General features: G+C 40.0%; 2 protein-coding genes across 2 annotated transcripts; both read left to right on the forward strand.

Annotated features, from left to right (window-relative positions):
- Positions 1-1,521: 1,521 nt before the first annotated feature.
- Positions 1,522-7,393, forward strand: LOC108054837 (uncharacterized). Its single transcript, XM_017137929.3, is given in 3 exon segments — positions 1,522-1,596; positions 7,087-7,326; positions 7,328-7,393. Coding segments are annotated over 3 exon segments (381 nt in total).
- A 12,905-nt stretch (positions 7,394-20,298) lies between these two features.
- On the forward strand, positions 20,299-25,531 carry scrt (scratch). The gene is made up of 2 exons (XM_017137944.3): positions 20,299-21,784; positions 22,892-25,531. The coding sequence occupies exons 1-2, from the start codon at positions 21,367-21,369 to the stop codon at positions 24,442-24,444; spliced, it is 1,971 nt and encodes a 656-aa protein (XP_016993433.2). The 5' UTR covers positions 20,299-21,366; the 3' UTR covers positions 24,445-25,531.
- Positions 25,532-27,454: the final 1,923 nt, after the last annotated feature.

The raw sequence follows: 27,454 nt of genomic DNA on the forward strand, positions 1-27,454 counted from the left end.
TTTTATTTGCGGCCCGCAATTTTCCCGAGGAGGTGGAGCTCATCCCCACCGCTTTTTGCGGAATTCTCCGGTCATAAAGTTTACTTAACATGCCGCTGACGCTTTAGTATTTTTTCTCCTGTTAGATTTCGGATTGCACAAGTCAAGCTGGCCAAGCTCCTCTCGCCAGATGGACGACAAATACAGACGCAAACAAGGATGAAGGACGAAGGACCCAGACTCAGACACACAGACAGCGAACAGAAAACACAGTTGAAGATGAAGGAAAATCCGGCATTTCTAATGTGGCCTGTTATGGCTCGCCATCAATTATATCAATTTCTGGGGCGAGAACTTCAAGTAAACAAAACCACTTCAATGGCGGCTACTCAACTTGATTAGTTTGATCAAGAGGTAAAGCTCACTTTCGGTCAGATTTATTGGCCAAGAAGACTTTAGAAATATTTGTGAAATGCATTTATTGCCGAAGCAGCTGCACTTTGTAAATGTCTTTCGGGCAACTGTAAATTTATTATGAATTTATTTATGTCAAATGTAAGGTTTTATGAAACAGAACATGTTTTTAGTTTTGAAATATGTCACTTAAAATAATTCGACCATAATTTCTACCAAAGAAATGCGAAATAAAATAAATAAATAAATTGATGTCCAAAAGTATGCAACAATATATTTTAAACTCAGAAGAGGTATGAAGTAATTCAGGATGATGACAATTCTTTATTCACTGCATACTTTTAGGCACATAAATAACCTTAGCCTTAAAATTGTAAATTCTCTCTAAGAAATTCGTAAGGTCGTTGATAAGGTTTTAATATATTTTTAAATATTATTCTTGGCATTACTTATTTTAACAGCCATTATATTTATTTATATTCTCAATATTGTTCAATTAAATAATAAAATAATATTCTAAAGTCAATCTAAAATCGCAACACATCGTAAAAACCACTTGTAAAGTTATTTCTGATATCTCCATCGGAATCTCCCGCACAAAATCAAAAGCCAAGTCAAAACGAGCTCACACACAGCGAACACTCCTCCTAACCCATATTCCATCAAATTCCCTTTTAATACAGCAAACTCGAGTAAAATATAAACAATTTACAGCCACTTGCTAAGGAGAAATTTATTCAGAGTCCCATTCAATCGCGATGCCACTAAGCTCACACGGTGCTTTGCCTCCTTATTTTATTTTTTAGCTGTGAAATGCGAAACGGGGGAGGGGATTTTTCCTCTTTTCCGAGCGATTTACGAGTCTGGCCTGGGTTCTATGTTATCCCATCCTGCGGCATCCTGGGGCATCCCCTGCATTTTACAACATTTGTATTTATTTGGCGTCATGAGTTTAAGATGTTGTTGATATATGTTTACCGTTGGGTGACACACACACACCAACATCCAGAAAGTGCCAACTGCTGCAGCAGCTCCACATAAGTAAATTAGGATTTATGCTTTGTTCTATTTGAGCGCTGCAAAGCCATAAACGATTTTTTATGCACAGCCACTTGGTTTTGGCGCCGAATGGAGGGAATGAAAGGAATATGGTGGAGCAAAGCAGTTCGCACCTTGCCGAATACGATTTACGACTTTGAGCATGTGAGAACGTAAAATTGTTATAAATTTGCATGTGCAGAATGCGAAAGAAGCAACTCCGTCTTGCCACTCTAAGAAAAAGAATTGTTCCAAATCGCAGTAAAATTTAGTGATTCGCCATAAAACTAACGTGAATCAGATTCAAATCGCTGGGACAGATTCTTGGAATTTTACAAAGCATTTTCCACAGGTTTTATGTTTTAATAAAAATTGTTTAGGGAAATAAACGGGCAATTGGTTTTATTTAAATACTTTTTATATTCATAAAAAATTTATAAAATATTTCTAATGTAGATTAATCTTTTAACTGTTAAGGAAGGTTTAATCTAATTTCGGAATTGTGGAATTATAATGTTGCATACTTTTAGACACCTTTAAGTAAGAAATTTAAAACTCAAAAGATATATGTTGCACTTTATTTTAATTAATTTTTTTATATCATCATTATTTACTATAAATCCCAAAAGAGATACAATTACAATTTTTTTTGAGTGCCCAAACAAGTACAGCTTCTTTGGTGCTGAGGAGGCAATAAACCCAACTTAAGGCCAAGATCAATCGCGGCGGCTTGAGCCAGTTAATGGCACATGAAACTGAACAACAGAGGCACTCTCCGAATCGCCTTCTAACAAAAGGAGCACTAAGAAGGAACACGAAGGACCAAAAAGGATACACATATATTCAGTGTGTGTGTTGCGAGCGCCAAGTGAGCGTAATTAATGCGCTCAAATTTATCAAGCTGCATTAGGGCAATGAATGAAACCTGTAACTCATTTTGTCACCGAAAGTAAACAACATAGTACAATGCGATGTAAACTGTTGCTAAGCCATCGCGTGTGTGCATATGTCTAAAAAAGTTTTTCCTATTCCTTATATTTATTTTCCCAGCCACCCCGTGACCCACATGACTGACACTTCGCGATGACGCAAATCTTAAAGCCGAAAGCCGAAACCCCCCAAACAAAAAAAAGAAACAGTAGTAGTAAGATGTTGTCGGCAGATAGTCCCCACTGGATTAATGCTGCCATAATTCCACGGGCGGCCTAAGGCCACAGCGAGCTGAGCCTCTTGTGGAGTGGAGTTCATTTAATATATCCGATAAAAGTATTTGCAATAAATCCTGTAAAAGCTAATGATTAATTGCTCTGTAGCTTTTAACGTCAACGCGCATACTAGAGGCACGGATTGTGTGTCAGACGGCAGCAACAAAGGCAACAACAGCAACAAGAACAACAATGCCAAAGCCAAAGTGGCAGCGACATTGGCCAACGTGGCGTATGAGTAATTCGACTTTGACGCCGCAGCGCCGCGCGTTGTTTTGCCTACAGCCACACACACACAGTCTCACTCTCACAGGATAGTCACACACACATACACATACAGTACAGGCACATTTGTCTCCGCTCTGTTAGTGTATGTTTCATGTTTTGCGTTATTGTCGCTTCAAGTAAAAACACAAAAATATTTATTTCAAATGAGTCCTGTGTACAACTGGGGACTGCGGAAACTGGTAAACAGAATGCTTCTTCTGCTCAACCCCCCAACGGCCACGCCCCCAAAACGCCCACGGGAGGTACCCTGTAAATGGGATAAGGGTATGATATGAATAAATCTGTTGATAAACTATTTTTAAGAATAAGTAAAAATAATCAGCTCTAAAAAATCCAAATTTCCTGATTTTCTACCTAAAAAATTAACTTTTTTAGACGAAACAAAGGAAACAATGGTCCAAAAATTAGAAATAATACCTTGTTGACCTCATAATCAAATTTTTAATAGATTGGTTTTTTATTTGGAAATATACATTTTTTGGTTTTTTTCGCAATGATGAAAAATTTAAAAATTTGGTGAAATTGTTTTTTTTTAATAATTTAAAAAGTACCAGGGATTTCTTTAAGGCATTATTAGCTCTTCTTTTTAATTTCGGATAACTTTTAGCAAATTTACAGCAAAAAAACACGAAAAGTTTCCTTTTTTAACTAAACCAAAAAATCGCGATGTAACCCCTTATAAATAATTCACAAAATTGTAAAAATTTTATTTTTTTTAATAATTAAAAAAGTAGAAGGGATTTTTTAACGACATTATTAGCTGTTCAAAACAGTTTGAATTTTTGATTTGTGATTATTTTTGGCAAGGTTACAGCAAAAAGATTCCGAATTTCTGAGGCTTACTTTAGACGTTTTTTATTGATATTATTTTTGTGTATTTAGGTATTCTAAATAAAATAAAATTAGAATTTTTATAATTTTGGGTACTTCACATTTGTAACCCTCGGAACTACCAAATCGCCTTGTTTTTTTTGGGAATTCTTTTTTGTGTTTGGTGGGTGGCGAAAGTAACTTTCAGGGGGTTGGTTGGGCTGTTTCTGCCGTTCGCTTGGCGCCTTTCCTGTGGCAGGGGACCGGGTGAAAGACAGCATTTGCCATAAATTGTGAAAGTGTCAACGAAAGGCAAAAATACACACACAGAGGGACGGGACGCACACAGATGCAGATGGGAGGCACACGCACGCACGCACTGAGGGAAAAAAACAATGCTAACGACATACAAACAAACAAATCTATACTCATTTCGGCTACTGTACTTGTGGGTGTGGGGAAGCAACACGCACGCATATTTATTTTGAACACATCTTTTTTGGTTTTTTTGGCCAGCCAACAAATGCGTTATATAAATACGCCTCCATTGAGATACAGATAGATATATATATGTATGAACGGATATATATGGGTCCATAGATTGCCTTTTACATACTCACGCATATTGTTCTAATCAGTGGCGATGTCCTTTGGCTCCTTGGAATGTCAATTTTTTGTTGCCTAATTTATTTGGCCAACCCAAACCCAAAGCCAAACGGAAAACACCCTTGGAAAAGGGGGAGTTACTACTTTTGACACCCCAAGAACACAGAATCGCTTCAGCTGATTATTGTCATGGTCGGAAATTCCCCAGATCGGCATAGATTTTTCTCCCCTCCGGAAAAATATATTCGGGGGTGGAGAACTTTGCATATAAGCTCCTGCCGCTGACATCTTATGGAAGATGGATAGTTCTGTGGCGTGGTCAGGTACAATCGATAGCCGGCATATTTATGGTGGCCACGTGACCTTTCGCTGACCGCTGGCCATTCGAATTCGGAAAAGGGGAAAAATATTTCCCAAGGAAAAGAGTTTCCTTTTCTCTTCCGTTCGCCTGACAGATTTAAATCCTTCGAAGGCTGCCCTGACCGAAAATAATTAATCTCCTTAATTGAATACATGCGATTATGAATCAGCAAGGAGGACAAGCACTTACCACAATTACTGCATTAATTTCCGCCACTTGTCGAGTCGCCCCAAGGCTTTTCCTTGGGTTTTCCTTTTGCTTTCCCTTTTTCCGGGGGTTGGTATATATATAATAATCATAAGGAGCTGCTCCACAGAGCATCTGGCCGGGGGCGTTGGTCCAGTGTTCCACTAAATTGGACACATCTGTACAGTTTTTCCTTTCCCCCCAGAAGGAAAATCCCTCCCTCCCTTTTGGCAGCGTGTCAATCTTGCGAGTCAAATGGCGGCACGCATGGCAAAGTTTTTCCAGCCCACAGAGAGAAGTTGCCTCAAATCCCCGCACGTTTCCGCATTTCCACAATTCTACAATTCCACATTTCCCATTTTTCTGGGAGTCTGAGTCTGGCGCATTTGCATTTGCCTCCGTACACAATTTGTATGCTTAAGTAAGCCGACTGCGTGTGCATGTTTCTAATGGGCGGCACAAAAGGTTAGGTTACCTGATGCTGAACACGGAAAAAAACACGCTGGAAAAGCCGCTTTCCCCATCCCCTTCCCCTTGCCCCACCCCCTTTTCTGCAGCTGAAAAACTGAAAACTCATTTCGCCTCGGGCGTGACTTTTATAGCACTTTGTTTCCGAGTAGCTACAGCTATACGGAAAACCAGAACCCAAACTTGTACCAAAAACATTTAAAAAAGTTCAGAAAATACTTTCGATATCCAAAGGTTTGAATACCCTTGTTTTCCTATTGTTGTTATGACAGCTAAAGAACAAGGATTATAATTCTTTAAAAAACTAGTTTTTTGTCCTCAGTTTTTTAAAAAAATTATAGGGAAAGAGTTTACATTTTTCAAGTAGAAAAATTTAATAATTGTAAAAATACTATATTAAAATATTTGTTAATTTTATATTAATAACAAGACACTCTCCAAGTTTAAAAAAACCAATTTTAATATAATAATAACCTTTTTTATAAATATTTCCTTATTTATAAAACTTCTAAGACATTTTTTATACCCGTTACTCGTAGAGTAAAAGGGTATACTAGATTCGTGCAAAAGTATGTAACAGCTAGAAGGAAGCGTTTCCGACCCCATAAAGTATATATATTCTTGATCAGGATCACCAGCCGAGTCGATCTAGCCATGTCCGTCTGTCCGTCTGTCCGTCTGTCTGTCCGTCTGTCTGTCTGTATGAACGCTGAGATCTCAGCAACTACAAAAGCTAGAAGGTTGAGATTTCCCACACATATTCTTTGGCTTCCTACGCAGCGCAAGTTTATTTTAGCCGAGCGCCACGCCCCCTCTAACGCCCACAATCGCCCACTAACGATTTTAAAATGGGTCCTGCGCCCACATCTTTAAAGATTTCCGAAAAGTAAAAATGCAATTTTGTTGTGTATATTTATACCTATCGAAATGTAGAAGACACTTTTCAAATCGGACCATTCATTAAAAAGTTACACGCAATCAAAATTTATATATCTATCTCCCTCGCACTCCCTTTAGCTGAGTTACGATTATTAGTCGGGACACCAACCCGAGTACAGCGTTCGCACTCCCTTTAGCTGAGTGACGGGTATTAGATAGTCGGGACACCAACCCGACTATAGCGTTCTCTCTTGTTTTTAACTATAAAACTATAATTTTTTTTCTTAACAATACGGGTTTTAAATGCTCAATGAGTTCACACATAAAGATTTCATCTTCAAATTTTGTGTATGTTAAACACAAAACTCCTTGCAATTATGAAACTTATCACATCATCTTAGTGAATATGTAAATGACTTTCTTACTAAAATGTATTTATCAAGATTTAATTACGATAAACTTTATTGACTAAGTAAATTAAAGTAAAAGTTGTAGTCAATGGAAAGTTCTTATTAGGAACTCCCTTGTCAACTTTTTGTTTCAATGTCCTTTTGAGGATGCCCTTTAGTTGAACATCCCACAAAAAAACAAAGAGTGCGGGACAAATGAGGGACACATAATAAAAACCGGACCTCCAAGCATACGAAAAAGTTTTCAATGAAATCGAGAAGCTCCAAAAAAAATGCGTAGACCTTTAAAATGACGAACTCGAGCAATTAACCTCTGTCAGGGTATACAAATGCGAAAAATGGATTTTTGCGAGTGGAGCCACAAAACGCATTCAAAACTTTTGCCTTTGCCTTGGCAACTGCGAAATGCCAAAATGTGAAACACACACATTTTGGGTTCAAGTTTGCTGCTGCTGCTGATGGAGATTGTTGTTGCTCCGATGTTTCTGCTGCTGCTGATGTTGTTTTTGAACTTATCAACACGCCGATCACTTGCGACAGTTTCCGCTTTGCCTCAGATATGTAGGTACATATATATACACAGGACCTAATTGCCCCGCACCCAGTTACAGTTACAGTTTCACTTCCATTCCCACAACCAGCGAACGAACCCTCCATCCAAACTCAAACTCAAAACCCATCAACCCAAACCCAAAGCGAAACCCCCGCTCAAGGTGAGCAATGTAAAAACTTCCTGTGCACTCATTTAGTCCTGCTGAGCTGTTGTCCTTTATGTAAGCAGCAGCAGCAGCAACATCAGCGGCAGCAGCAACAGCAACTGCGACAACAGCGACAGCAGCAACACCGGAGCAACACGCCCCTTTCACCCGAACAATACACAAAAATAAAACGAAAAAGGAGAAAAAAAAAACGGATATAGAAATTCAATACTTTGATTCGTGCCACAAGCAAAACGAAGGAAGTGCAACCATACAAGGTAACCAAATAGCAGGACAACACGTACTACAAGCACTTGTTGGGAGGTTCCGTTTACACTGCGAGAATCTGGACTCCCGGGGGGCAATTCTAGATTTATAGATAAATACCTACCATTTAATAAGATATCAGATATGCTTAGGATTTACCATTGTCAATTCAATTTATATTTATATTTTCAAGCAATTAAACTAATGTCATTAACAAACAAAAGTTTAGAATATAATTTTAATTAATTATGGTTATTTTAAAGTAAATGTTAAAATAAGGTATTTTAGCTTTTAAATATTTAAAATCCAAATGTAAGCAGTGATGTCTGAAAGTATGCAACGATATATTTTAGGCTTAGACTTAGGATGACTTCATTCAGTAATACCATTGTTCTTTATTTACTGCATAATTTTATACACCTGTAATAAAATGTTAAAGTAATTTCAGTGACACCCCCATAATTTAGTAATTGAAACTAAAATAAAATACTAAATAATAAGAGAATAATTTGGTTGATATTATAACAGGAATAATTTTATTATATTTATTAGATAGAAATTTTATCAATATTTCATCTTAATTAAACTTGATTTAGATGTATATTTACACTATATTATAAAGAAACAATATTCAGAAATTATTTCTTAATTACTGACCTTTTAGGTATTTTTTTAACATTCCACAAAACCTGTTCTACTCAAAGGCAGCTGTATGTCCTATATAAAATATTAATTAACCCAAAACGTGTCTCACATTTTAGTTTATTTTCCCTGTGCAGGATATAGGGCGGTGGTTGGTGGAGGAAGCGCCCCTTGTTGGGCTGGGCAACAAGATTTCCCAACTGCACTGGCAATGGCAACTTTTTCGGGCAACATTGCTGCATTATACTTAGTGGTTTCCACTTGATTGATGCCATCTGTTAGGGAACCCAAACCTGAAACCCACCCAAAAGTGGCGGGAAAGTTCACCTCCCAGCAACTAACGATCGACAGCAGAGAAATACGAATGTAATTGCCAAGCAAAGTTACATTTACGTAGGAGTACTATTTCTACTAATAATAATAACAACATCACGCAATGTTCGCCGTTCGTGGGAAAGTCGGTACTGCAGACTTACGCTTGGCTAATTACCGACATATAGATATCCTGCGAGTGTAACTATTAGCAGTCCTTGGCATCCGGTTTTTAGAGGGGGAGGTATCGTATGGTGTAGGGAAAGCGAGGGAAAGGACTCTGGGAAAGCTCTTCTCTCCTTTCTACTCACATGTCTGCCAATTATAAGCAACTAAACCGCAGATAAGAGCGGATGCTGAGGCTACCGAGACCGAGACCATATATCCCTAACCCGCAACCAGACTAACCCCAACACACATCCCCAACCCAACCATCTCTACAGATCTCGAAAGCCGAACCCATCCTCCCAGGGATGTGCTGTCAAAGCGACGTGACTAAGTGGTGAAAAATGATTTCGTGGCTACGTGTGACTCTCTCACAGGGAATGAGCGGGCGTTAAGCGTTCACGGCTTCCTCCTGGAGATGTGGAGAAGTGGAAGAGGTCCTGGAGATATCCTGGGAGTAGCAGCCACAGCCACAGCCATCGAGAGGGTCACTTGACGAGATACCTCCAGGGGGGTGAAATAATGCTGGGGAAGTGGGTTTTGGGTTGAGGCAAACTGGGGAACTGCCAACTGGGAACTGAATGCATGTGCTGGAAGTGTTGTGCAATCGTCAAAGGATCAACATATTCGCTTTGCCCCGGCGATGAGGTCGGTTCGTGAGGGAAATTTATCAAGACTTCACGGGGAACTTCCTCTTCGAAGGGGTTGGGGGTATAAGAAATAGTTGAAGCCCTGAGCCACCAATGAAGACTTCTGAGAAAAAGAAAAGAAAACCCTACTTCACGGAAGAAAGAAAACCCCGTGAGACAATAGGAAAACCTTCGTATACAAATATCCAATAAATGTGAAACGCATCATTTTACAATTTTTCTTTCTATGAGAATGACCCTTATAAGCAAGGAAGAAAATACATGAGGTTTATAACGGTTTTAACCTATGAAATATATTTTTTTTAGCCGTATATAACAAGTTAAAACTTTTGCCAATTATAAAATAATTTAAACTAAGATCAAAAATAGAAATATTTAGGCTCTAAAATTTAATAGATATTAGTTTCACTTATTTATATATGAGGTAAAGTAGTAAGCCCATCCATTTAGAAATCAACCACAAATCGTTTGGTTTGATCTGCATTTTGTGGTTTTCATCGTTACTTCAACACACGAATGTGGGCTCCATCATTCATCTTTCAGTGGCAGCATTTGCTATTCTTTGCTTTTCATCGGAAAGACGGAAAGATTCCTTAGCGTATCTGTCGCCAATTCAAGGAGAGAGCTTCCTTTATCCTTAATACTTTATCCTGGCCAGGAAAATGCCACTGTCCTTCGTCCCTCGTTCCCCGCCCTCCTGTAGCGTGTCACGCTGTCGTCGCTGGCATCTCTTTGCCACCCCCAAGGACCCAGCCTCCCATCCTTTTGCACCTCCATCTGCATCAGCATCTCCATTGCCATCCTGCATCCTTCTTCCTTGCTCCTTCCTGGCAGTCTGGGCGTCGTTGTCTTGCTGCCAAGTAGCACTCAAAGTGAGTTTGCGACGCATTGCCGCATTGTCGCTACTTCATCAGCAGCTACAGCTACATCCACACCTGGAGCTAAGGCTAAAGCTGAAGCTGAGGCCGAAGCTAAAGCTATATGGCAACGGCATCAAGTGCAAGTATCCATGTCCTGGCTGCACTTGTGCAGCATCTTCTTCGTCATCGCCACCTTCTTCTCACTTCCCGCCCCCTTTGAAAACCCAACCCACTCCTGCGACACAGAATGTTGCCAGTTGGCAACTGAGCGTCCGCAGGAAATGAATACGTGTTGAATATTTGTCGAGTTGAAGCACAAGGACATGGAGGATAACATAAAGGATGGGGGTCTGTCGTTTCGCCCACCCACCCAGCACTCCACCCCCTAAGCATCTCTACATGGCAAACAAGTATCCTAGCACACATACAGCCAGGGTCAAAATTATTACTCTATTTGCTGTACAAAATATAATATTTTGGCAGGGATAGCACAGCCCCAATAAGGGGGTTAAATATAAATAGAATAAAATCTTTTAACAAAACTCTACAGTTTTAAATTATACCTTTAAGAAAATTGAGACAACAATTTTTGAGGAATTGAATTTCTGGTTTTACAAGATTTTAATGGTTAGCTTATAAATGTAAATTATTTTGTAGCTTATTACCGATTTAAAACCTTATAAAAATCTTAGGACCTTGAGATGATTGCTTCGATAAATGTTGTATTTTCAATGGAATATATCACTTTAAAGCTATATGTAACCATGTAAGGTAAAATACTTAATAAATAATTTATTAAGAATATCCGAACTTTCAAAAATTCTTTGATATTTACAATCTATTTATACTAATTCCTTGAACTCAAAATAAATACTACGGATTTTTAAATTCTCAAATTTTAATGAATATTATTTTTAAATTCAAAAATACCATTCTCTTGACCCCCACTGTGTTTGTTTGGCACGGAGTGTATCCATCTACGTGGATGAGCTCCATGTGTCGCTTAGCCTTGCTGGCCGGGCTAATGCGCAAACCAAATATGATATACTATACGGGAGTGGAATGTGTATATGCTGCGGATATATGTGCGGCGCAGCATCTGCCACAGATTTGCAAGCGTTTCACAAATAGCAACAACAACAAGAGGGGCAGCAGCAGCAACAGCAGTGGCAACAACATCAGCATCCCATCATCAGCAACAAGCTGCAAGGACCAAAACGCCAGCTGCTGCAAATGGCACGCATGAAAATGAAAGGCCCATCGAATGGGCGCGTTCATTGAGAATTTACTTCAATAAGAGAAATGAGTGGAAAAAAAGGAGGAAAAATAAGAAGGAGGGGAAGTACGTAGAGTATAGCAAGGGTATCCTTATACAAGGTATCCCTACACATATCTTGAAAGGGCAGCACTAAAGGCCATCGGAAACTATAATCACGTATGTGCACATGTCCTGTATGCAACACGAGTCTGGCAGGATATCAGCGCTAAGTGCTCTTGTTGCATGCTGCACAAGTAATTAAGATTAGTGACTCAATATGCACACAAAACACACACAGCCACGTGCATTAATACATGTATTCAGTCTGAAGGAAGGATTCCTCAGACAAACAACTTAACTTGTTCTATGCGAAGGATGCTTGTTTTGTTTTAGCTGCACTCGGCAAAAATTTAACAGGATGTTCCGGCACCGCGGACGAAGCTGAAAGCGGTTTAAAGAGAACTCGAAGGATTTTAAAAGGGATTTAAAAGCTTTAAAAATAGAAACATATAATTAAAAACATTCAAATTAATCATGATTAAAAAGTGTCTCAAATATTTTTAAAACTTATACAAAAGATGTAATTGAGATATTATAAAGTTTACCAACTTAAATATCTTCAAATTAAGTGCATTTAATAAATATCTTTTTTATCATTAATCTTATTATTAAAAGTAAGTAAGTAAATCTTTTAACAAAACCCAATTAGTTTTAAATGAGATTTAAGGTGTTTAAAAATAGTAACCCAGACATATTTTTTAAATAAAACTAAAAAACAAAAAGAAATAAGGATATAAAAACGTCTTAAATATTTCCGAAAAATAAACACGGAAATTCCCCTTACGATTTCCTCGTAATACAATTAAAACCCCTTTATTCAAGTGTACTCCTCTACCAAGCTTTAATTTCTATCTCCTCCAAGTAATGTGCATCTTCACAAGGGCTTCTCTTACACTTGGAATTACCAATTTACACAGCACTGATTTGCCGAAAGCATCTTCCTTTGTGCGACTGAGTGTTGGCTCGGTAATTCCCACAAATTGAAGAATCAACTCGGTTCCTTGATTGATGCCCTAACCCTCCGCAGTTTTGACTGCCTGACTTCGCCAGGGGTTTTAATTGAATCAACTGCTGCAGGAGGGAATATTCAAAGTATTTCGAAACGAAAGCGGCTGCATCCTGGAAAGCCATTAGTTTATGGATGGCAAACAAAACAAATGCCAGAGGGCGCTAACCTAAGCCTGATCCGAGACCCAATCTTCCCTTTCCCTAAACGAGTTCCTATCCCAGTTTCAGTCCCGAAATGAAATTCAAGATCTGGGTGCAGCAGCAGCAGCAGGAGAAACCAGAACCTAGAACCTGGAATCCGAAGAGAGCCCAAAAGAACCTGGGTCAGGAATCAGGAATCAGCTGCTGTTGCATTCTATGCAGAGGAAAATGGAAAATGAAATAATGCCAATGTGGACAGCTGTCGGAAAATTGTTGAAAGGCGAATGAAAAGCGGTCTTCTCGTTCTCTCTGTATGGGGTTCAGTTTGCCCTTGGGCTGTTTTTTACAGGGGTTTTTGGTCCTGGCATCAGCAATCATCATTATCATGCCGAATGCAGTTTTCGGCACTGCGAGAAAACTGGTTATTTAAACTGCAACTCTTTGAATCACCAAAAACGGATTTTTAAGTGCAAGTTAGAATAAAATTTAAATCAATGGTAATTCTTCTCTTAAAATAAATATTTTATATTACTTGAGTGAAAAGATCATATTTTCGATGCTTGTTCTATAATTGTTTATAATCTAAAATAGCTTTAGAAAAAAGACTTGATATTAACTAGAACCTAAAATCAGGTTGAATGATTTTTAAACTTCGGAACTAAAATCATGTAAAATCATATTGTAAAAAACCTAATTCCAGAGATGCTTGATTAGTAAAATATTATTATAATAAATTTATAAAATAAGTGAATTTTATATACGCTTCACATATTTACATATAATATTCACAAATAATATTTACACATACAATTTATTTATTGTGATCGTTTTATTATTAAACGTAGTTATTCTAATCTCTTTTCCTCTGAAGATCGATTTTCCTCAGTGTGTGTTTATGTAGATCATCGACTGATGTCCCGTCTGCAGATCGCTGGGCGAGTCCTTGTCCTTTTTATTTTATTTTGCTTGCCTCTCGCTACCTGGACTGCACCTCAACTTTTTTTTGGGCCAGGGTTCGTGCCCTTTGCCTACCCCGCCTCCTTGCCTTTCCCTTCGAATTCCTCACTCATATGCGAGGAGAGGTCTTTGAACTCCAGGACTCGTCTAACGATTTGTGGGTTTCATTCGCTTTTGTTGTCCGACTGCAACAGCTGCCAATTTTGGTGGAAGGAGAAGGAGAGAGAATCCCTATCCCTATCCCTGAACCTCTATCGCTCTATAACGATCCCAGTGAGATTTCCCCCTACTTTCATATCCCTATCTCAACAGCAACAACCGACCCGATTCGTCCGAAAGTCCGAAACAAATGTAATTAAAAATACAAAGTTTCGAATTACCGGAATGGTAACTGGATTCTGAATTCTGAAATGAACTGGAACTGGACACACGCTCTCGCTTTGGGGAAGCCCCGCAAGTATCCTCACAATATCCTTCATATCCTGTTGCCGGATATGCTAATAAGTTGGCCCATCAAAACTGGGCAAAGTGCAATTTCGGGCGATGACGTAAACTCGCCTTTATTTCACTTCCCCTCGTTGTTATTGTTCATTTGTTCTGTTCTTTTTTTTTTTTTTTTGGTATTTTACCTGTTTGCTGTTTCTATGCAGACGCCAAATGCCAAAAATGGGGTGGCGATGGGTGGTGTAGGGTGGATAAAGCAGAGGAAGTGGAAGTGGAAGTGGTGGTGCCGTGTTGCTCTGATGATGATGATGATGATGACGATGGGGTGGTGGTTGTTGCACACAGCCATTCAAAAAGGAGTAACAATGAAATTACAGCAGGAACAGGAATAAATAGCATTTGGGAAAAACTCGACAGCGCCGGGACGCAAAAGGATATATATACCGGTGGCGAATGGTGAAATGCCGAAAACTCAAACTCAAACTCGAAACACAAACCCAAACTCGGCGACTTTTGCAGACTCCACGGACCAACACAGACATCGCGAATACAATAAAGATGAAAGAGAAGTCAATTGCGGAGCCATCGAAGCGTGAATACTCTTTGTCGGTTTGTCGTGCCAACTGATTGGTTTATGGTGCCATAAACTACACGAGTCATACGGCGACAAAGGCCACCGAATCCTGAATCCCGAATTCCGAATCCTGAATCCTAATCAAAGGAAGCTTTACAAATTACGTGTTGCTCGGCTGCTTCACCGCTTTACATACACCTCGATTGTTTCAGTTCCTTATTGTATCGGTTATTGGAAATACTTTGGGTTTTAACCGACGGCTTCGACGGAACATATGTCCGCGAATCAATGGAGTATGAAGGTTAACCCTTCGGCTGGATATGGGAAATCAAGTAAAACGAGTTTGTCGGTGCAATAATAGAGCGTTTTTAAACGTCGAATGTCTTAGAACTTAAAAAAAAGAAAAATATATTAAAAAAATATCTAAATATGTAGATATAATTTGTATTCAAAGAATAGAGATTCATGCGAAAATTGTATATGATTTTTAAATATTTTAAATATATTTTAGGCAGATAAAAACATTATTTTAGATTTTCATTTTTCAAAGAATACTGTAATTCTAATTTATAAATATTGTCAGTAAATTAACTGTATTTAATTTTTTCTAAACAATTCAATAACTAAAAATGAAAATAAAATATATTTTATATAATACAACAAGGGAAAAAAAGTAACCAAAATGGGAAAACAAATGCAATACAAGTCCCAGTACTAAAAATATATAAAAATATATTCAATAGGAAAAAATGTAAAAAATAAGTAACATCTATATTTTTAACTCAACATATATAAATAAATATAAATTAAATAGTTGAAAATGGCAAATGCCACGATTTCTTAGCAATCGTTTAAGCAAATTTCCCTTTACTTTCCTATAGGGCATAGCACAATATACAATTCAGAATCAGAATCAGACCCAGACTCGGTCTGGTACTGGTACTCGTGCTGTTTCCACTTTAATACATCATTGAATGGAAAACGGAATGAGCATGCCAGACACCTGGTTCCCTTGGGCTCTGCTGCTCTCCAGTACCTTTGTGAATTTCTACCTCCGTACCGCCTGCCGCTGGCTTGCTTTTTCCCTCTTGGCCGACGGCTAGCAGCTCTGGGTGCCCAGTTTGAAAAAGGGAGGGGTAGCATTTTGAGGAAGGAGGAAAGGATCAACTGGTTATAGTTCGGCTACAGCTGCCGTCGACGTCACTTCCGTGCCACGCGAGCGTCACACTTCAGGCGAGGAGGGAGGGAGCGAGCGAGAAGGCAATATCCGACATATAGAGGGGGCATGTTATGGGATTGGGGCGTCGTCGGTTATAGCCAAAGTTTTCGGGGCAACTCGCTAGGCAACGCCAAATAGCCCTTGGCAAGCTGACAAGCCGAATGGCGACTGCGACTACGACTGCAGCAAGTGGGGTGTGCATTTTAGATTGGGCTTAGAGTTGGGTGTAATGCCCACCCACCCATCGGCGGAAAAAGAACGGGAAAAAAAGAATGGGGGAAAAGCACCCAAAACAGCTGGGCCAGCTGCAGCACTTGTAGAGCATTTCCTGCTCCTGCTCCTGGCTGTTGGTCCTTTTGCTCCTGGCTCCTGGCTACTCCTGCTGCTTTTTGCACGCTCGCAAACGCGCTCAACTGAATCCCCGCAACTGGGCTGCGGTGCACCTTTCGTACGCTTGGACATACACCCCCACTCAAAACTAAATAAACTAACAAATTTCAACAGAATCTCATGGGTTGAACAACCAAATACCCTTCCAGATTTTTTGGGGAAAAATATATAAAAAGAAAAAAATATAAATTATGGTATTATACACTTTTATTAATTTAATACATTTTTAAGTTGTAAGATGTAATTATATTTTAAATATTTTTTATTAAGCTTATATTTTTAAAAAACCTTTGTACAAAACAGGAATACAGCTTTGAATATAAATCTGAAATCTGGATTTATTATATAGGAAAATGACACTTACAAAACAGAAGCTTTTAAAATAATATGTAAATGTGTAAATTATGATCTTCAGTTACAAAAATATTTTGGAAAATTAATTTCAGTTCAAATGAACTTAATTAGGTCTGTATAAAAAAGGTCCTTAGACCTGTAACATTAAAAAATGTCATTCCGAAATAATTATAACCAATGATCGCGATAGTAGACCAGCAACAGCGGACATTTCCGATCAAGTACTTGTCCTTATGGACCCTATTTAAGTATATTTTCCCAAAAAACGTGTCAGAAATACCACCCTTGGGCAAGGCAAGCCTTTAAGCCCATTTGAAATACTCCCTCGCAGGGTATACAACATGGAATAAACAAAAACTAATAGCTGCAAACTTAGCACACACACCGCACCGCTCGTAAAACACGAAACAGGAAAGGCTGTCGCTGCATTAACCATATTGTCCTTGTTCCAGGTGAGCGCGCCCCATTCCGCCCGTCGTCCTCCTCTGCCGGCTGCATAATTTTGGTAGCTATTCTATATGGCATATAGCCGCTTTTCCTCTGCAACCAACAAACTATTCTACATTTTCCTGTCGTGACGCGTGGCCCAAGTTCCGATTCGCTAGCCAAAGCCAAAGCCATATGGCTGTGGAGTTGTTGAGCTTGAATCGCCTCAGTGCCTCACCATCTGCAGTTTACCTTCCGGATCGAGGTTCGAAAAATATTCAGAATATTCAGAAAGAGGGTGTGTGGCGAGTGCGCGTGGCCAGCGATCGAGGTCCTGAATTCTTTAAGGAGGCGGAGGGCGCGTCTAACGAAGCGCAACAATTTCGTCGTGGGCCGCATAAAGCGCATCTTGCTAGGAATCGCCTGCAAGTCTGTTGGCTGGAAAAGCAGATTACCATTTGCAAGGAGCCGTGTGCCACGCGAGTGGTTTTGTCAACAACTTAAGAAAGGACATGCAGAGAGAAAAATATCTTCTAAGGTTAAAAAATATTTTTGTAGATGAAATATGTTATTTGAAAAATAATAAAATTATAAAAAAGACATAAAAGAACTAATTTTTGTTTGGGAAATGCTAAAATATTTTTCGCTAACATAAAGATTAACAAATGATTTTCTTAAACATTTAAATCTGAAAAAATTTCAATATATTTAAAAATTTTACTAACTAGTTTAAAAAAACTTTTTAACTAACAATTTGTTCAAAATTACAGTTTAAATATTTTTGATATATTTACCAGTTGGAATCTGAAGTTATTCCCAAATTATAAATTATTTTCTTTGTATTTAAGCTGGTCATTTTATGTACCTAAACACATGATATTTATAACATATATTGCTTAAAATTAAGTTAAATAAAGTATAGTATAAATTTCTTGCAGTGCATCCTGGGTGGGGTTGAACGGGGCATATTTAGGGCTTCCACTGAGGTGCCGGGCGTAGGGCGAGCCCAATTTCTTCGTTTTTTTTATAATTAGTGCAACCGAATTCCACAGATGGTCTATACGTTACTTCGGCATTAATATTTACATACCGCCGTTCATTTCCAAGGAATGTAAAGAGGTCCGCCGAGGTCCTTATGGACTGTCACTTCGCGAGATGGATGGACAGATAGATCGGTGGGCACTTTTTGGTTTTCCTCAAAAAATTCGAAATAGTTTAAACAAGGAAACCATACAACAAAAGGTTACATCTGTTTCGAGTTTTCGATGGGTGGGTTTGGAGTGGGGAGCAGGAAGTGGGTTGGTCGAACAAAGGACTTCGGGGGGATACCATAGTAAACCGAATGAAAATTCCAATGAAAGTATGTATAATTTTTAAAAGGACTGCAGCACAACGGCTGCAGAAGCGACGCTAAGCTCGTCTGAGGCAGACAAATTGTCTGTTGTCGCTGGCTAATTAAAAGGTTAAGAACTTTGTAATTTAAGTGTCTGATTATGCAAAGCTCTACAGCTCTCCAGCTCTTCAGCTCCCCGATTTCCCTGTTCAGCTAACCGAAGCTCCACTTTAATTAATTAGTTTTGTGTGTGTGAGCTGCACTGACTGAGAATGCCAACAGATTGTATATATATGTAATTGAGTTACTTTTCAAGATGTTCCAGGGATTTTATAGCGGGTCATTTTGAACAGATTGTTGAACCACAATCTTGAAGTTTTTCTGAGCTATTACAAATGTAATTTTTTTACTTAATAAGATTTAATTACTTTTTAAAATTATTATTTGGAGGGTTTTGAGTTCCTAAATATTTAGGTTTTATTATTTTTCTAGCCTCCTTTTTATTTTAACTTTAATTTTCCGTTCAATATCATTTATACGGCATCACAAACTAAATTGTGCATATTTTGGATACCAAATAAAAGTTAATACTTAAATAATTTATATTTATATTATTTAAAATTACCAAATAAATTTTAATATTTATTTATTTTGTATTTAAATCGATACACAAAGAAACCTTTTTACAAATATAAATATTTGTACAGACTTCACATCACAGGACCCTTTTCACAGTATCGGCAAAACCCTAGTTATCCGACCCAAAATCGAGTTCATTTCATCCTGGAAGTGTGGCATATGACACATCCAGCTGTCAATCAAAAGCGAACTCGGCAGGAGCTGCAATTAATCATCCAACGATTTGAGTTGCCGCACTCATATCCGACCTCTGTGATCTGGAAAGTAAACCACTTATTCATGGCCAGTGGAGAGCCATTCCGAAAGGAGGATAAATGCGGGGGCGACAGAAGTTAGTTTGTGCTGTTTATCTTGTACTAACTGAGTTAGAACCCAAGGACCAGCGACTGTTGCATCCCCCCTTGCCCTTCCTCTACACTTTCTATGTATGTAGAGAGAAGGGGAACTACCACCCCGTCGTTGGCAATTTGTTCAAAATCAGAGCCAAGCAACAAATGCAATGCAACAGCAATTAACTCGGCACAACTGCCACATTCTGGGCGAAAAATCCACCCCGTGAATGGGAGCCTGAAGCTGAAGCGGCCAAGAGCCAAGAGCCAAAGAGCCGCGAGCCCCGAGCCAAAAAAGTTCCAAAAGGGCCAAAGAGCCATGAGCCAATTCTCAGGTATGACTGGGGGTCTCTAGTCCCCCCCGAAAAGAAAGAGACAGCATGGTGAGAAGGGGAGAGGTGGAGAAGTGGGAGAAATGGAGAGAGAGACAGGCGCAACAATTTTGAAATTGGGAGAAAGCAACAGCGGGGAATGTTTTGGCAGTGGAACACTTCCTGATTGTTGCCTGTCCTGTAGGGAGGTTCCTAACTATGCGATTTTATAAAAAATATAAGAAATATCTTCTTTTAAAAAGGTTTTTAAGATATTTGTAGCCTTAAAAACTACCCCTAATATTTTTTTAATATCTTTCGGTATCTAGTTCCTTGTATTATATCATAAAATGTAGTTCTTTTAATATTCCCTCGTTTGTAGTAGCCCACAGGACAAGCAACAGCAATAGCAACAGCTATGCTTCCTTGCTTGGGGGTTGGAATTTAGGGGCTGTACCGCTCTCAGGCGTTCCGCTCTCTCACTCTCTCGCTCTTCCCTTCGGCTGCCTTCGGCTCGCGATGCGATTTCGGTTTCGGTTTCCCAATCGTTCTTCTGGGGGTGGACTACCCTTATAAGCAGGCTCTCGGGCCGTCCGACTCTCATAAGCATTCAAGAGTTGCTTACGTTCGGTTCGTTCGCATTTCTTCTCTATCTTATATAATATTATATTTTCTCCTAAATCAATTTTTTCACTACCAACAACAACAACAATAATAACAACTCAACTATTCTCAACTCGCGTCAACCTTAACTTAACTTAACAACTCTACCACTACAACTCTGTCAACTTTCCGTTTTTAAACTGAAACTACAAAAACAAAATATTTTTGTTTGCAAAAATACAAAAAAACCGAGGAGAAAATTGCCAGCCAAAAATATATTGAAAAAACGGAAGGAAGGATACCCCAAAAAAATAAAAAAGAAATCCCCCCCGTTATGTTTTGAGTCCAATTCCGAGTGTTAAAAACAAACGTAAACGTAAACGCAAATGTAAATGTAAAAATCGATAAGCCACACGCAGCCAGCCAACTGAACGCGAACGTGTCCGTGTGTGAGTTCCGTGGAGCGAGGGGATTACGTGGAGAAGACGGGGGGAACTGACCAAAAATCGGTGGCCCTGGCCAAAAACGCAAAAACTCCGGCCCAAAAAGAAATAAAAAAGAAAGCAAAGAACGAGAGAGAGGAGAAACTCCAGCCCAAATGACGGATACATGGGTCTGACAACGAATCAAGCGCCGAAATGTGTGAAGTGGCTGTGAAACCCGAGGAATCCTAACTAACAAAAATAAAAACCCAAAAAAAAGGAAAACCAATTTACAATAAAATGCAAATTATTAAGAATATTTAACCAAAACCCCAAAAACACACCACACTCACACACAACCGAAAAACAAAAACACAGGATGAAACTCAAGAACTAAAACCTTAAGAGATCTTTCGGCGAGCCAAACTCTATATACAATATCATCATATATATTTTCACATGCGAGATAACAACAGCAACGTTTCCTTTCCGCTTTTGCCACAACATAATACCCCTGAGACGGTCTTTGCTCGCTCGAAACGCTCGACACTAGCTTCAGCACTTAGCCCTCTAAGATCTACGCACTAACTGGATCCAACTGGACCCTAGCCAAAACTAAACTCTAACCTCAACATAAAACAACCCAAGGAAACCCTGAAGATGCCGCGCTGCCTGATAGCCAAGAAGTGGAAGGCCTATCCCTGGTTGGATCGGTCGGAGGATAGCAACAACCAGCAGCAGCAGCAGCAACAGAACTCCTCTCGAGATCTCGAGGAACTGCATCTTAAGTCTAGGAGATCCACTCTGGATGAAGATGAGGAGATTGATGTGGTGGGCGACAAATTCCTGATTAAAATGGAAAAGCAACGCACAACGGCAGATGCAGCAGCAACAGCAACGGCAGCAACATCCTCGGAAGCAGCAACATCACAAGGCAGCAGCAGCAACATGGAAGCCACGACGACGACGACATCCAAGTGCTGGGGTCCCAGTTCACCCACGGCGGGCACCACGGCTCCAAGTCCACCTCCTCACTCCCCGGAGGCGGCGACGCGAGTGGCCGGCAATGTTTACAACGGTAAGTTTCGCCCCCGGGAAAGTAGAAAAGTAGAAATGTAGAAAAGCGGGTGGAAAGCAGGAAAATCGAGGGGGCGCACGTAATCGCTGTCATTGATGTGGCCATTGTGCGATTGCGAAACAATTCCGAATCAATTTAATTGCCTTTGTTGTCACTCAATATTGTTTGCGATTCCGGCCAGCGGGCTATAGACTATTGGGCCCACAAATGCAGAGACCCTCGGTTTCCCTTCGGCGTGAAAACAATGGCAAACGGTGAAATTAAACCGTTTGCCTCGATCTGGGTCCTTCGTTTCGCTACAATATGTGACTGTCTGTCAAAGCTTTTTACGTACAATTGCAAAATTAATTATTCAAGGGGAATTAGAAGTTAGATAGTTAGTTTAGTAGGACTGTTTAACTGCTTAAAGGCTTAACTAAACTAGAGGTTTTATTTTACATTTTCCAGTGCTTTACTTGGAAAACCATAAACTTCAGCTCGCTTACAAAGTTTTCTCTGGAAATCCTTTTAGAAAATATAATGTTTTCTTGCTCTGGCACATAAAAACTACTACTATGGATATCATAGCACAACTTCAGGCGTGGTCCTCGTGATATTCGAGTTGACCTTTCAAACTTTGTCCTTGGATTATAGAAATTAAACACAGAGGAATCATAAAGTGGAACCATGTGGCAGCCCTTCAGTTTACAATAAATGCTTTTGTTTTAAGTTCTCGGAAAGAAAAAGCTTGGGGAAGAACAAAGGATAAATGTTTTGCCAGCTTATAAAAGAAAAGGAAACAGAAGTTTTTATAATTTCAAAGTTTTTAAGAGGTACACTTTTAAAAAACTTAATGAACATAAATTTAAAATATTTTGCTTTAAGTTAAAAAATGTTCAAAAAATTTCAAAAATATTTTTTGGGGGTACAATATATTTTTTATAGCATACTTTAGGGATACTGATTTTGGAGAAAATTAAATGCAGTTTAAAAGTCTATAATTTGAATAACTTTTTTTAAAAGCCATTTCTGATTTCAGAATTTTTTCTGTATATTCTTACCATCCCCAACTGTTTCTAAATATCTTTTAACCCATGATTTTCCCCTTCTTTACTTTATATTTTATAGGCTACACCCGCGAACTGTCGCCGCTGCACTACACCGCGTACCTGCCCCGCATGGAGAGCGAGATAACCGTGATTCGAGCGGCGGCCACGGCTCTGGTGGCAGCCAGGACCTCCGGAAGCGGAAATGGAAATGCCACCAGTGGAGATCAGCACCTGGCCGCCTACCAAACACCGCCCTCGTCCACCACTTCATCGCCCTCCTGCTCGCCCAGTGGCGCCAACGATCGCTACAGTCCGCTGTCGAGTGGCCAGACCTCCAGCGAAAGGAAGTGCTTCAGCAGCACGGGGGCCACACTCTCCCTGCCGCCGAAGAAGAAGGACATCTACAGACCCTACTCACTGGACGACAAGCCGGCACACGGCTATCGGCGGAGGATTCCGGCGGAGGAGGACCTGCATGCGGCACATGCCATCCTGGATCTGAGTGCCAGCACAGCCTTCCACCCGCCCACGCAGCCTCATCAGCTGCAGCAGCAGCAGCAACATCACCCGGCCCCGCAGCAACATCAACATTACTTGCCACTGCAGCAGCAGCAACAGCAGCAGCAACAGCAACAGCAGCAACACCACAACCACACCCACTTGCCAACCTTGGAGGCGCATGCGCATCTGCGCGGCAGCTCGATTGCCGAGCTGGCTGCAGCAGCAAGTGTGGTGAACGAGCAACGCCCCGCGAGCAATGCCTCGAGTGCCAGCAGCAACAGCAACAGCAACAGCAATCACATGCCCAGCAGTCCCAGCAGCAACTCGAGCAGCAGCAGCAGCAGTCAGGTGCAGAACGAGAACAGCAACACCACCAACACGAACCAGGATGGCGAGTGCCTGCAGGATGGGGAGCATGGTGGCGCCTCCGGAGCGGCGGCCAAGACGGTGGCCTACACCTACGAGGCCTTCTTCGTCAGCGACGGTCGCTCCAAGCGCAAGCATGTCGCGGATCCGGCAGCAGCTTCTGCGGGCGGAGTGCCCTCGCCGGATCAGGCCAAGACCAAGTACACCTGCTCCGAGTGCGGCAAGCAGTATGCCACCTCGAGCAACTTGTCGCGCCACAAGCAAACGCATCGCTCGCTGGACTCGCAGTCGGCCAAGAAGTGCCACACCTGCGGCAAGGCGTATGTTTCTATGCCCGCTTTGGCCATGCATCTGCTGACCCACAAGCTATCCCACAGTTGTGGGGTTTGTGGTAAGCTCTTCTCGAGACCCTGGTTGCTCCAGGGACACCTGAGATCGCACACGGGCGAGAAACCCTACGGGTGTGCGCACTGCGGCAAGGCCTTTGCAGATCGCTCGAATCTCCGGGCCCATATGCAAACCCATTCGGTGGACAAGAACTTCGAGTGCAAGCGTTGCCACAAGACCTTCGCCTTGAAATCCTATCTCAACAAGCATCTGGAGTCGGCCTGCCTGAAGGACGAGGAGGAGCTGATGATGTCCATGTCGCTGTCCATGCACGATAGCAACAGTGAGAGCGGGGCCAGCATGGCCTCGTCGCCGCCCCATGAGTTCCTCGAACGCGTTAAGCTCGAGGGCAGTGGAGGAGCCACTTATGCCATGTAAGCATAAAACACAGGGGGAGTGCCAAAGAAATTTCTAGAGTTTTGTGAAGATCCGGCTCGTAGGACCAACATGTAAAAAGAAAGCAAAACTTGAGAGATTTCACTGGCATTCCCCTCGTAAGGAAAAGGATAGATGTGCTGTAACTGCATAGCTGGTTAGTTAATTTACCGTTAATGTTAAAGTTACCGTTACCATTTACAACTAGGTTAACCGATAGCCGTTTTTATAGAAGATACATACATCACAATACGTCCAAGAGCAAAGTGTAGTAGAGTAACACAGAGACTGTAGAAATTCGCATTAGGCAGCCAAGCAACAAAATACTCAATGGGTGTGGGTTTCCTGAAATCTCCTTCATGATTTGAAAACTCCTTTTTCCAAGGTGCCTCCAAAAGTATGCAAAGGAAACATAGAATTTGATAGGGAGATTTCAGGAACCCCCTCCACCCATGTTCTTCTTCTAAACTTAAGTGAGTTGAACATTCCTAGGAAGACCCTACACATTCCAAAACAAACAAAAACACACCCCTAACACACAGAGAGCCTTGTGTATGAGGTGCTAAAGCCACATGCATTCCGAGAACCTGAAGAAATCTAAGCAATTCTAGCAGCTATCTTATCTATCTAACTACTTACCGAAAGCAAAACACATAGGAGTACTATATTTAAATGCATATATAGAGTGTACTATAACCTGTAGCTAAACCAAACAAACAAAGAAACAAACGAACGTTTTAATCTACCCACTCTCTCCAACTAACTCTCGAAGAACACTCTCCTCTAGCTAACTCTTATCCTAACTCTAACTCTTACTCGAACAATATCTCTCTACTCTCTATCTCTATCTCTTAATCGACAACGTTGACGACGACGACGAAGTGATTAAAATTAATGCAACGAATACAAAAGCAAATGCAATGTTTCTCAAACAACGAATTAGGACTTAAGGGCAGCCTATCTATAAGCAGTAATTACGAGTGCTAGCCACTAAGCAATTTTAAACTAAGTCACACGAAAAGCGACATTTAAGCACTCAACAATTTTTAGATTCGATATAAACGACAACGATACAAAAATTACAAATTACAAATTAATCAAAAAGCAAACAAAGCAACAAAGCAAGCAAGCAAAGCAACAAAAAAGCAATATTTAGTCGGGTTTTGCGAACCGGTTCAAGTGGGAGCGGTTCAAAGAGCGAATGTTAAAAAATCGAAACCAAGAACAACGAGGACCAATGAAAACTCCCCGAGAACTGGTTGTGTAAGCCTCATATTAACCCTTGTAGAAAGCATCACGATCACGTTTATATAGGTAAAGTCCCCCAATTAGTTCACTCCAAGAAAATCAAATCATTTTATGGCTAGAAGAGCATTGCAGAAGTCACAGAGAGGGCGGTTCGAGAAACCTAATGGCGCTTTTTTTCTCAGTCAGTCGGTCAATTACCCAGTGAACCACTATTTATTTTAGTCCTTAGAAGTGAACATCTAGTCGCTGTTTAACAGCAAAACTCACTTATTTAATACCAAAGCCATTCCCAGTTCTTAGTAGCATTCCGTTCGAGGCCCAACTAGGAGTATAGCCAGCGAATAAGACCAAAGAAATCCCTATTATTCGATCGCATAGAGAGAACCCCCCTCAGCAGAACCGAAAATATCGAGTGTGATCTAGTCTCAAGCATTTAACAGTACACTTCGTCCATGCGTGAATAATACTTTTGCACTTTTTCGACACTTAACCGACCTAGTACGATATTACTTAGCCCTATATTATGTAACTGTAACTCATATTCATTCATTCCATCATTTTACTCATTCATCTTCATACTCACACACACAAGACACTCAAATCACTCAATCGCTGCACAAACCTGTAAATACTAGGATATAGCGTATACATCAGCATTATAATCATCAACTGAAATCAGCTTCAGCAACCGATCTCAAAGAGGAAGTGGGGAAAGAAGTGCAACGAACATTTTGTAGCCCTAGTCGTAGAGCCAAGTTTAGATGACCCAAAGACCGAAAACCAGAACAAACCAAAGTTGTTGGTATTTCTAAGCGGGTATCTGGGAATATGAATATATATAGAGGATATATACATCTAGAATACGTATGTAGTTGCGTAATATTTACAAAGCATATATTATATACAGCTAGGGTTAGTCTTCAGACATGTACTCGTAAGTTAAACTAGTAAGTATAATCACGAAATTATTTTTATACTGTTGTTCGGAGGAGGAGGGAGAAGGTCGGACGAGAGAGATGGCAACACTTTTAAGGAATATTATTAAACGATTAAACGAATAATCGAGACGAAACCGAAATCGAAATCGCAATCGGAATCGAATAAATCGGCTAAAGTACCAAAGCAAATACTCAAACAAGAAAAATAAGAACCCCTGCAAACCGCAAGACAAATTACAATTACAATTATTTCAATTACAACTACAATTAATTATATATAATATATAGCGTTATCTAGCATATAGTCAACTATTATTTACGTATCGTTTATAATTTATCGAAGCGAGAAGCGAGAAATGTAATGAATATTTATGAAATTTGCATTATGAAAATGTTGAATTGAATTGAAGCCCGGCAATAATATTAAATTTTAAAAATTTTGTATAACAACTGTATAGAAGGCGATGGAAAGTAAAGCAATAACTTAACTTAACTAACGAGTTAATCGATTTATTAGTCTTAAAGAAAATACTGTAAGGTTGGAACTACTTACAATTAGCAATCAAAGCACACTTGTAAAAACAAAAAAACCAAAAACAAATGGAAAAACGAGAGAAGCAATTATAAAGTTACAAATATACAATACATATTATTAAATAACCACACATTTTACAAGCGAAACAATGTTTTTTATTTATAAACCTTTATTATTTCAACTGGCTTATGTTTTGCTGAGTGATTTTTGATGAATATAAAACGACGAACCCAAAGCAATTCGAGTATTGTGATAGTCCAAAAACACACACTAACAACTTTCAGAACTATTC

This window comes from Drosophila takahashii, chromosome 3L, assembly GCF_030179915.1.
Source record: "Drosophila takahashii strain IR98-3 E-12201 chromosome 3L, DtakHiC1v2, whole genome shotgun sequence".
NCBI classification, from domain to species: domain Eukaryota; kingdom Metazoa; phylum Arthropoda; class Insecta; order Diptera; family Drosophilidae; genus Drosophila; species Drosophila takahashii.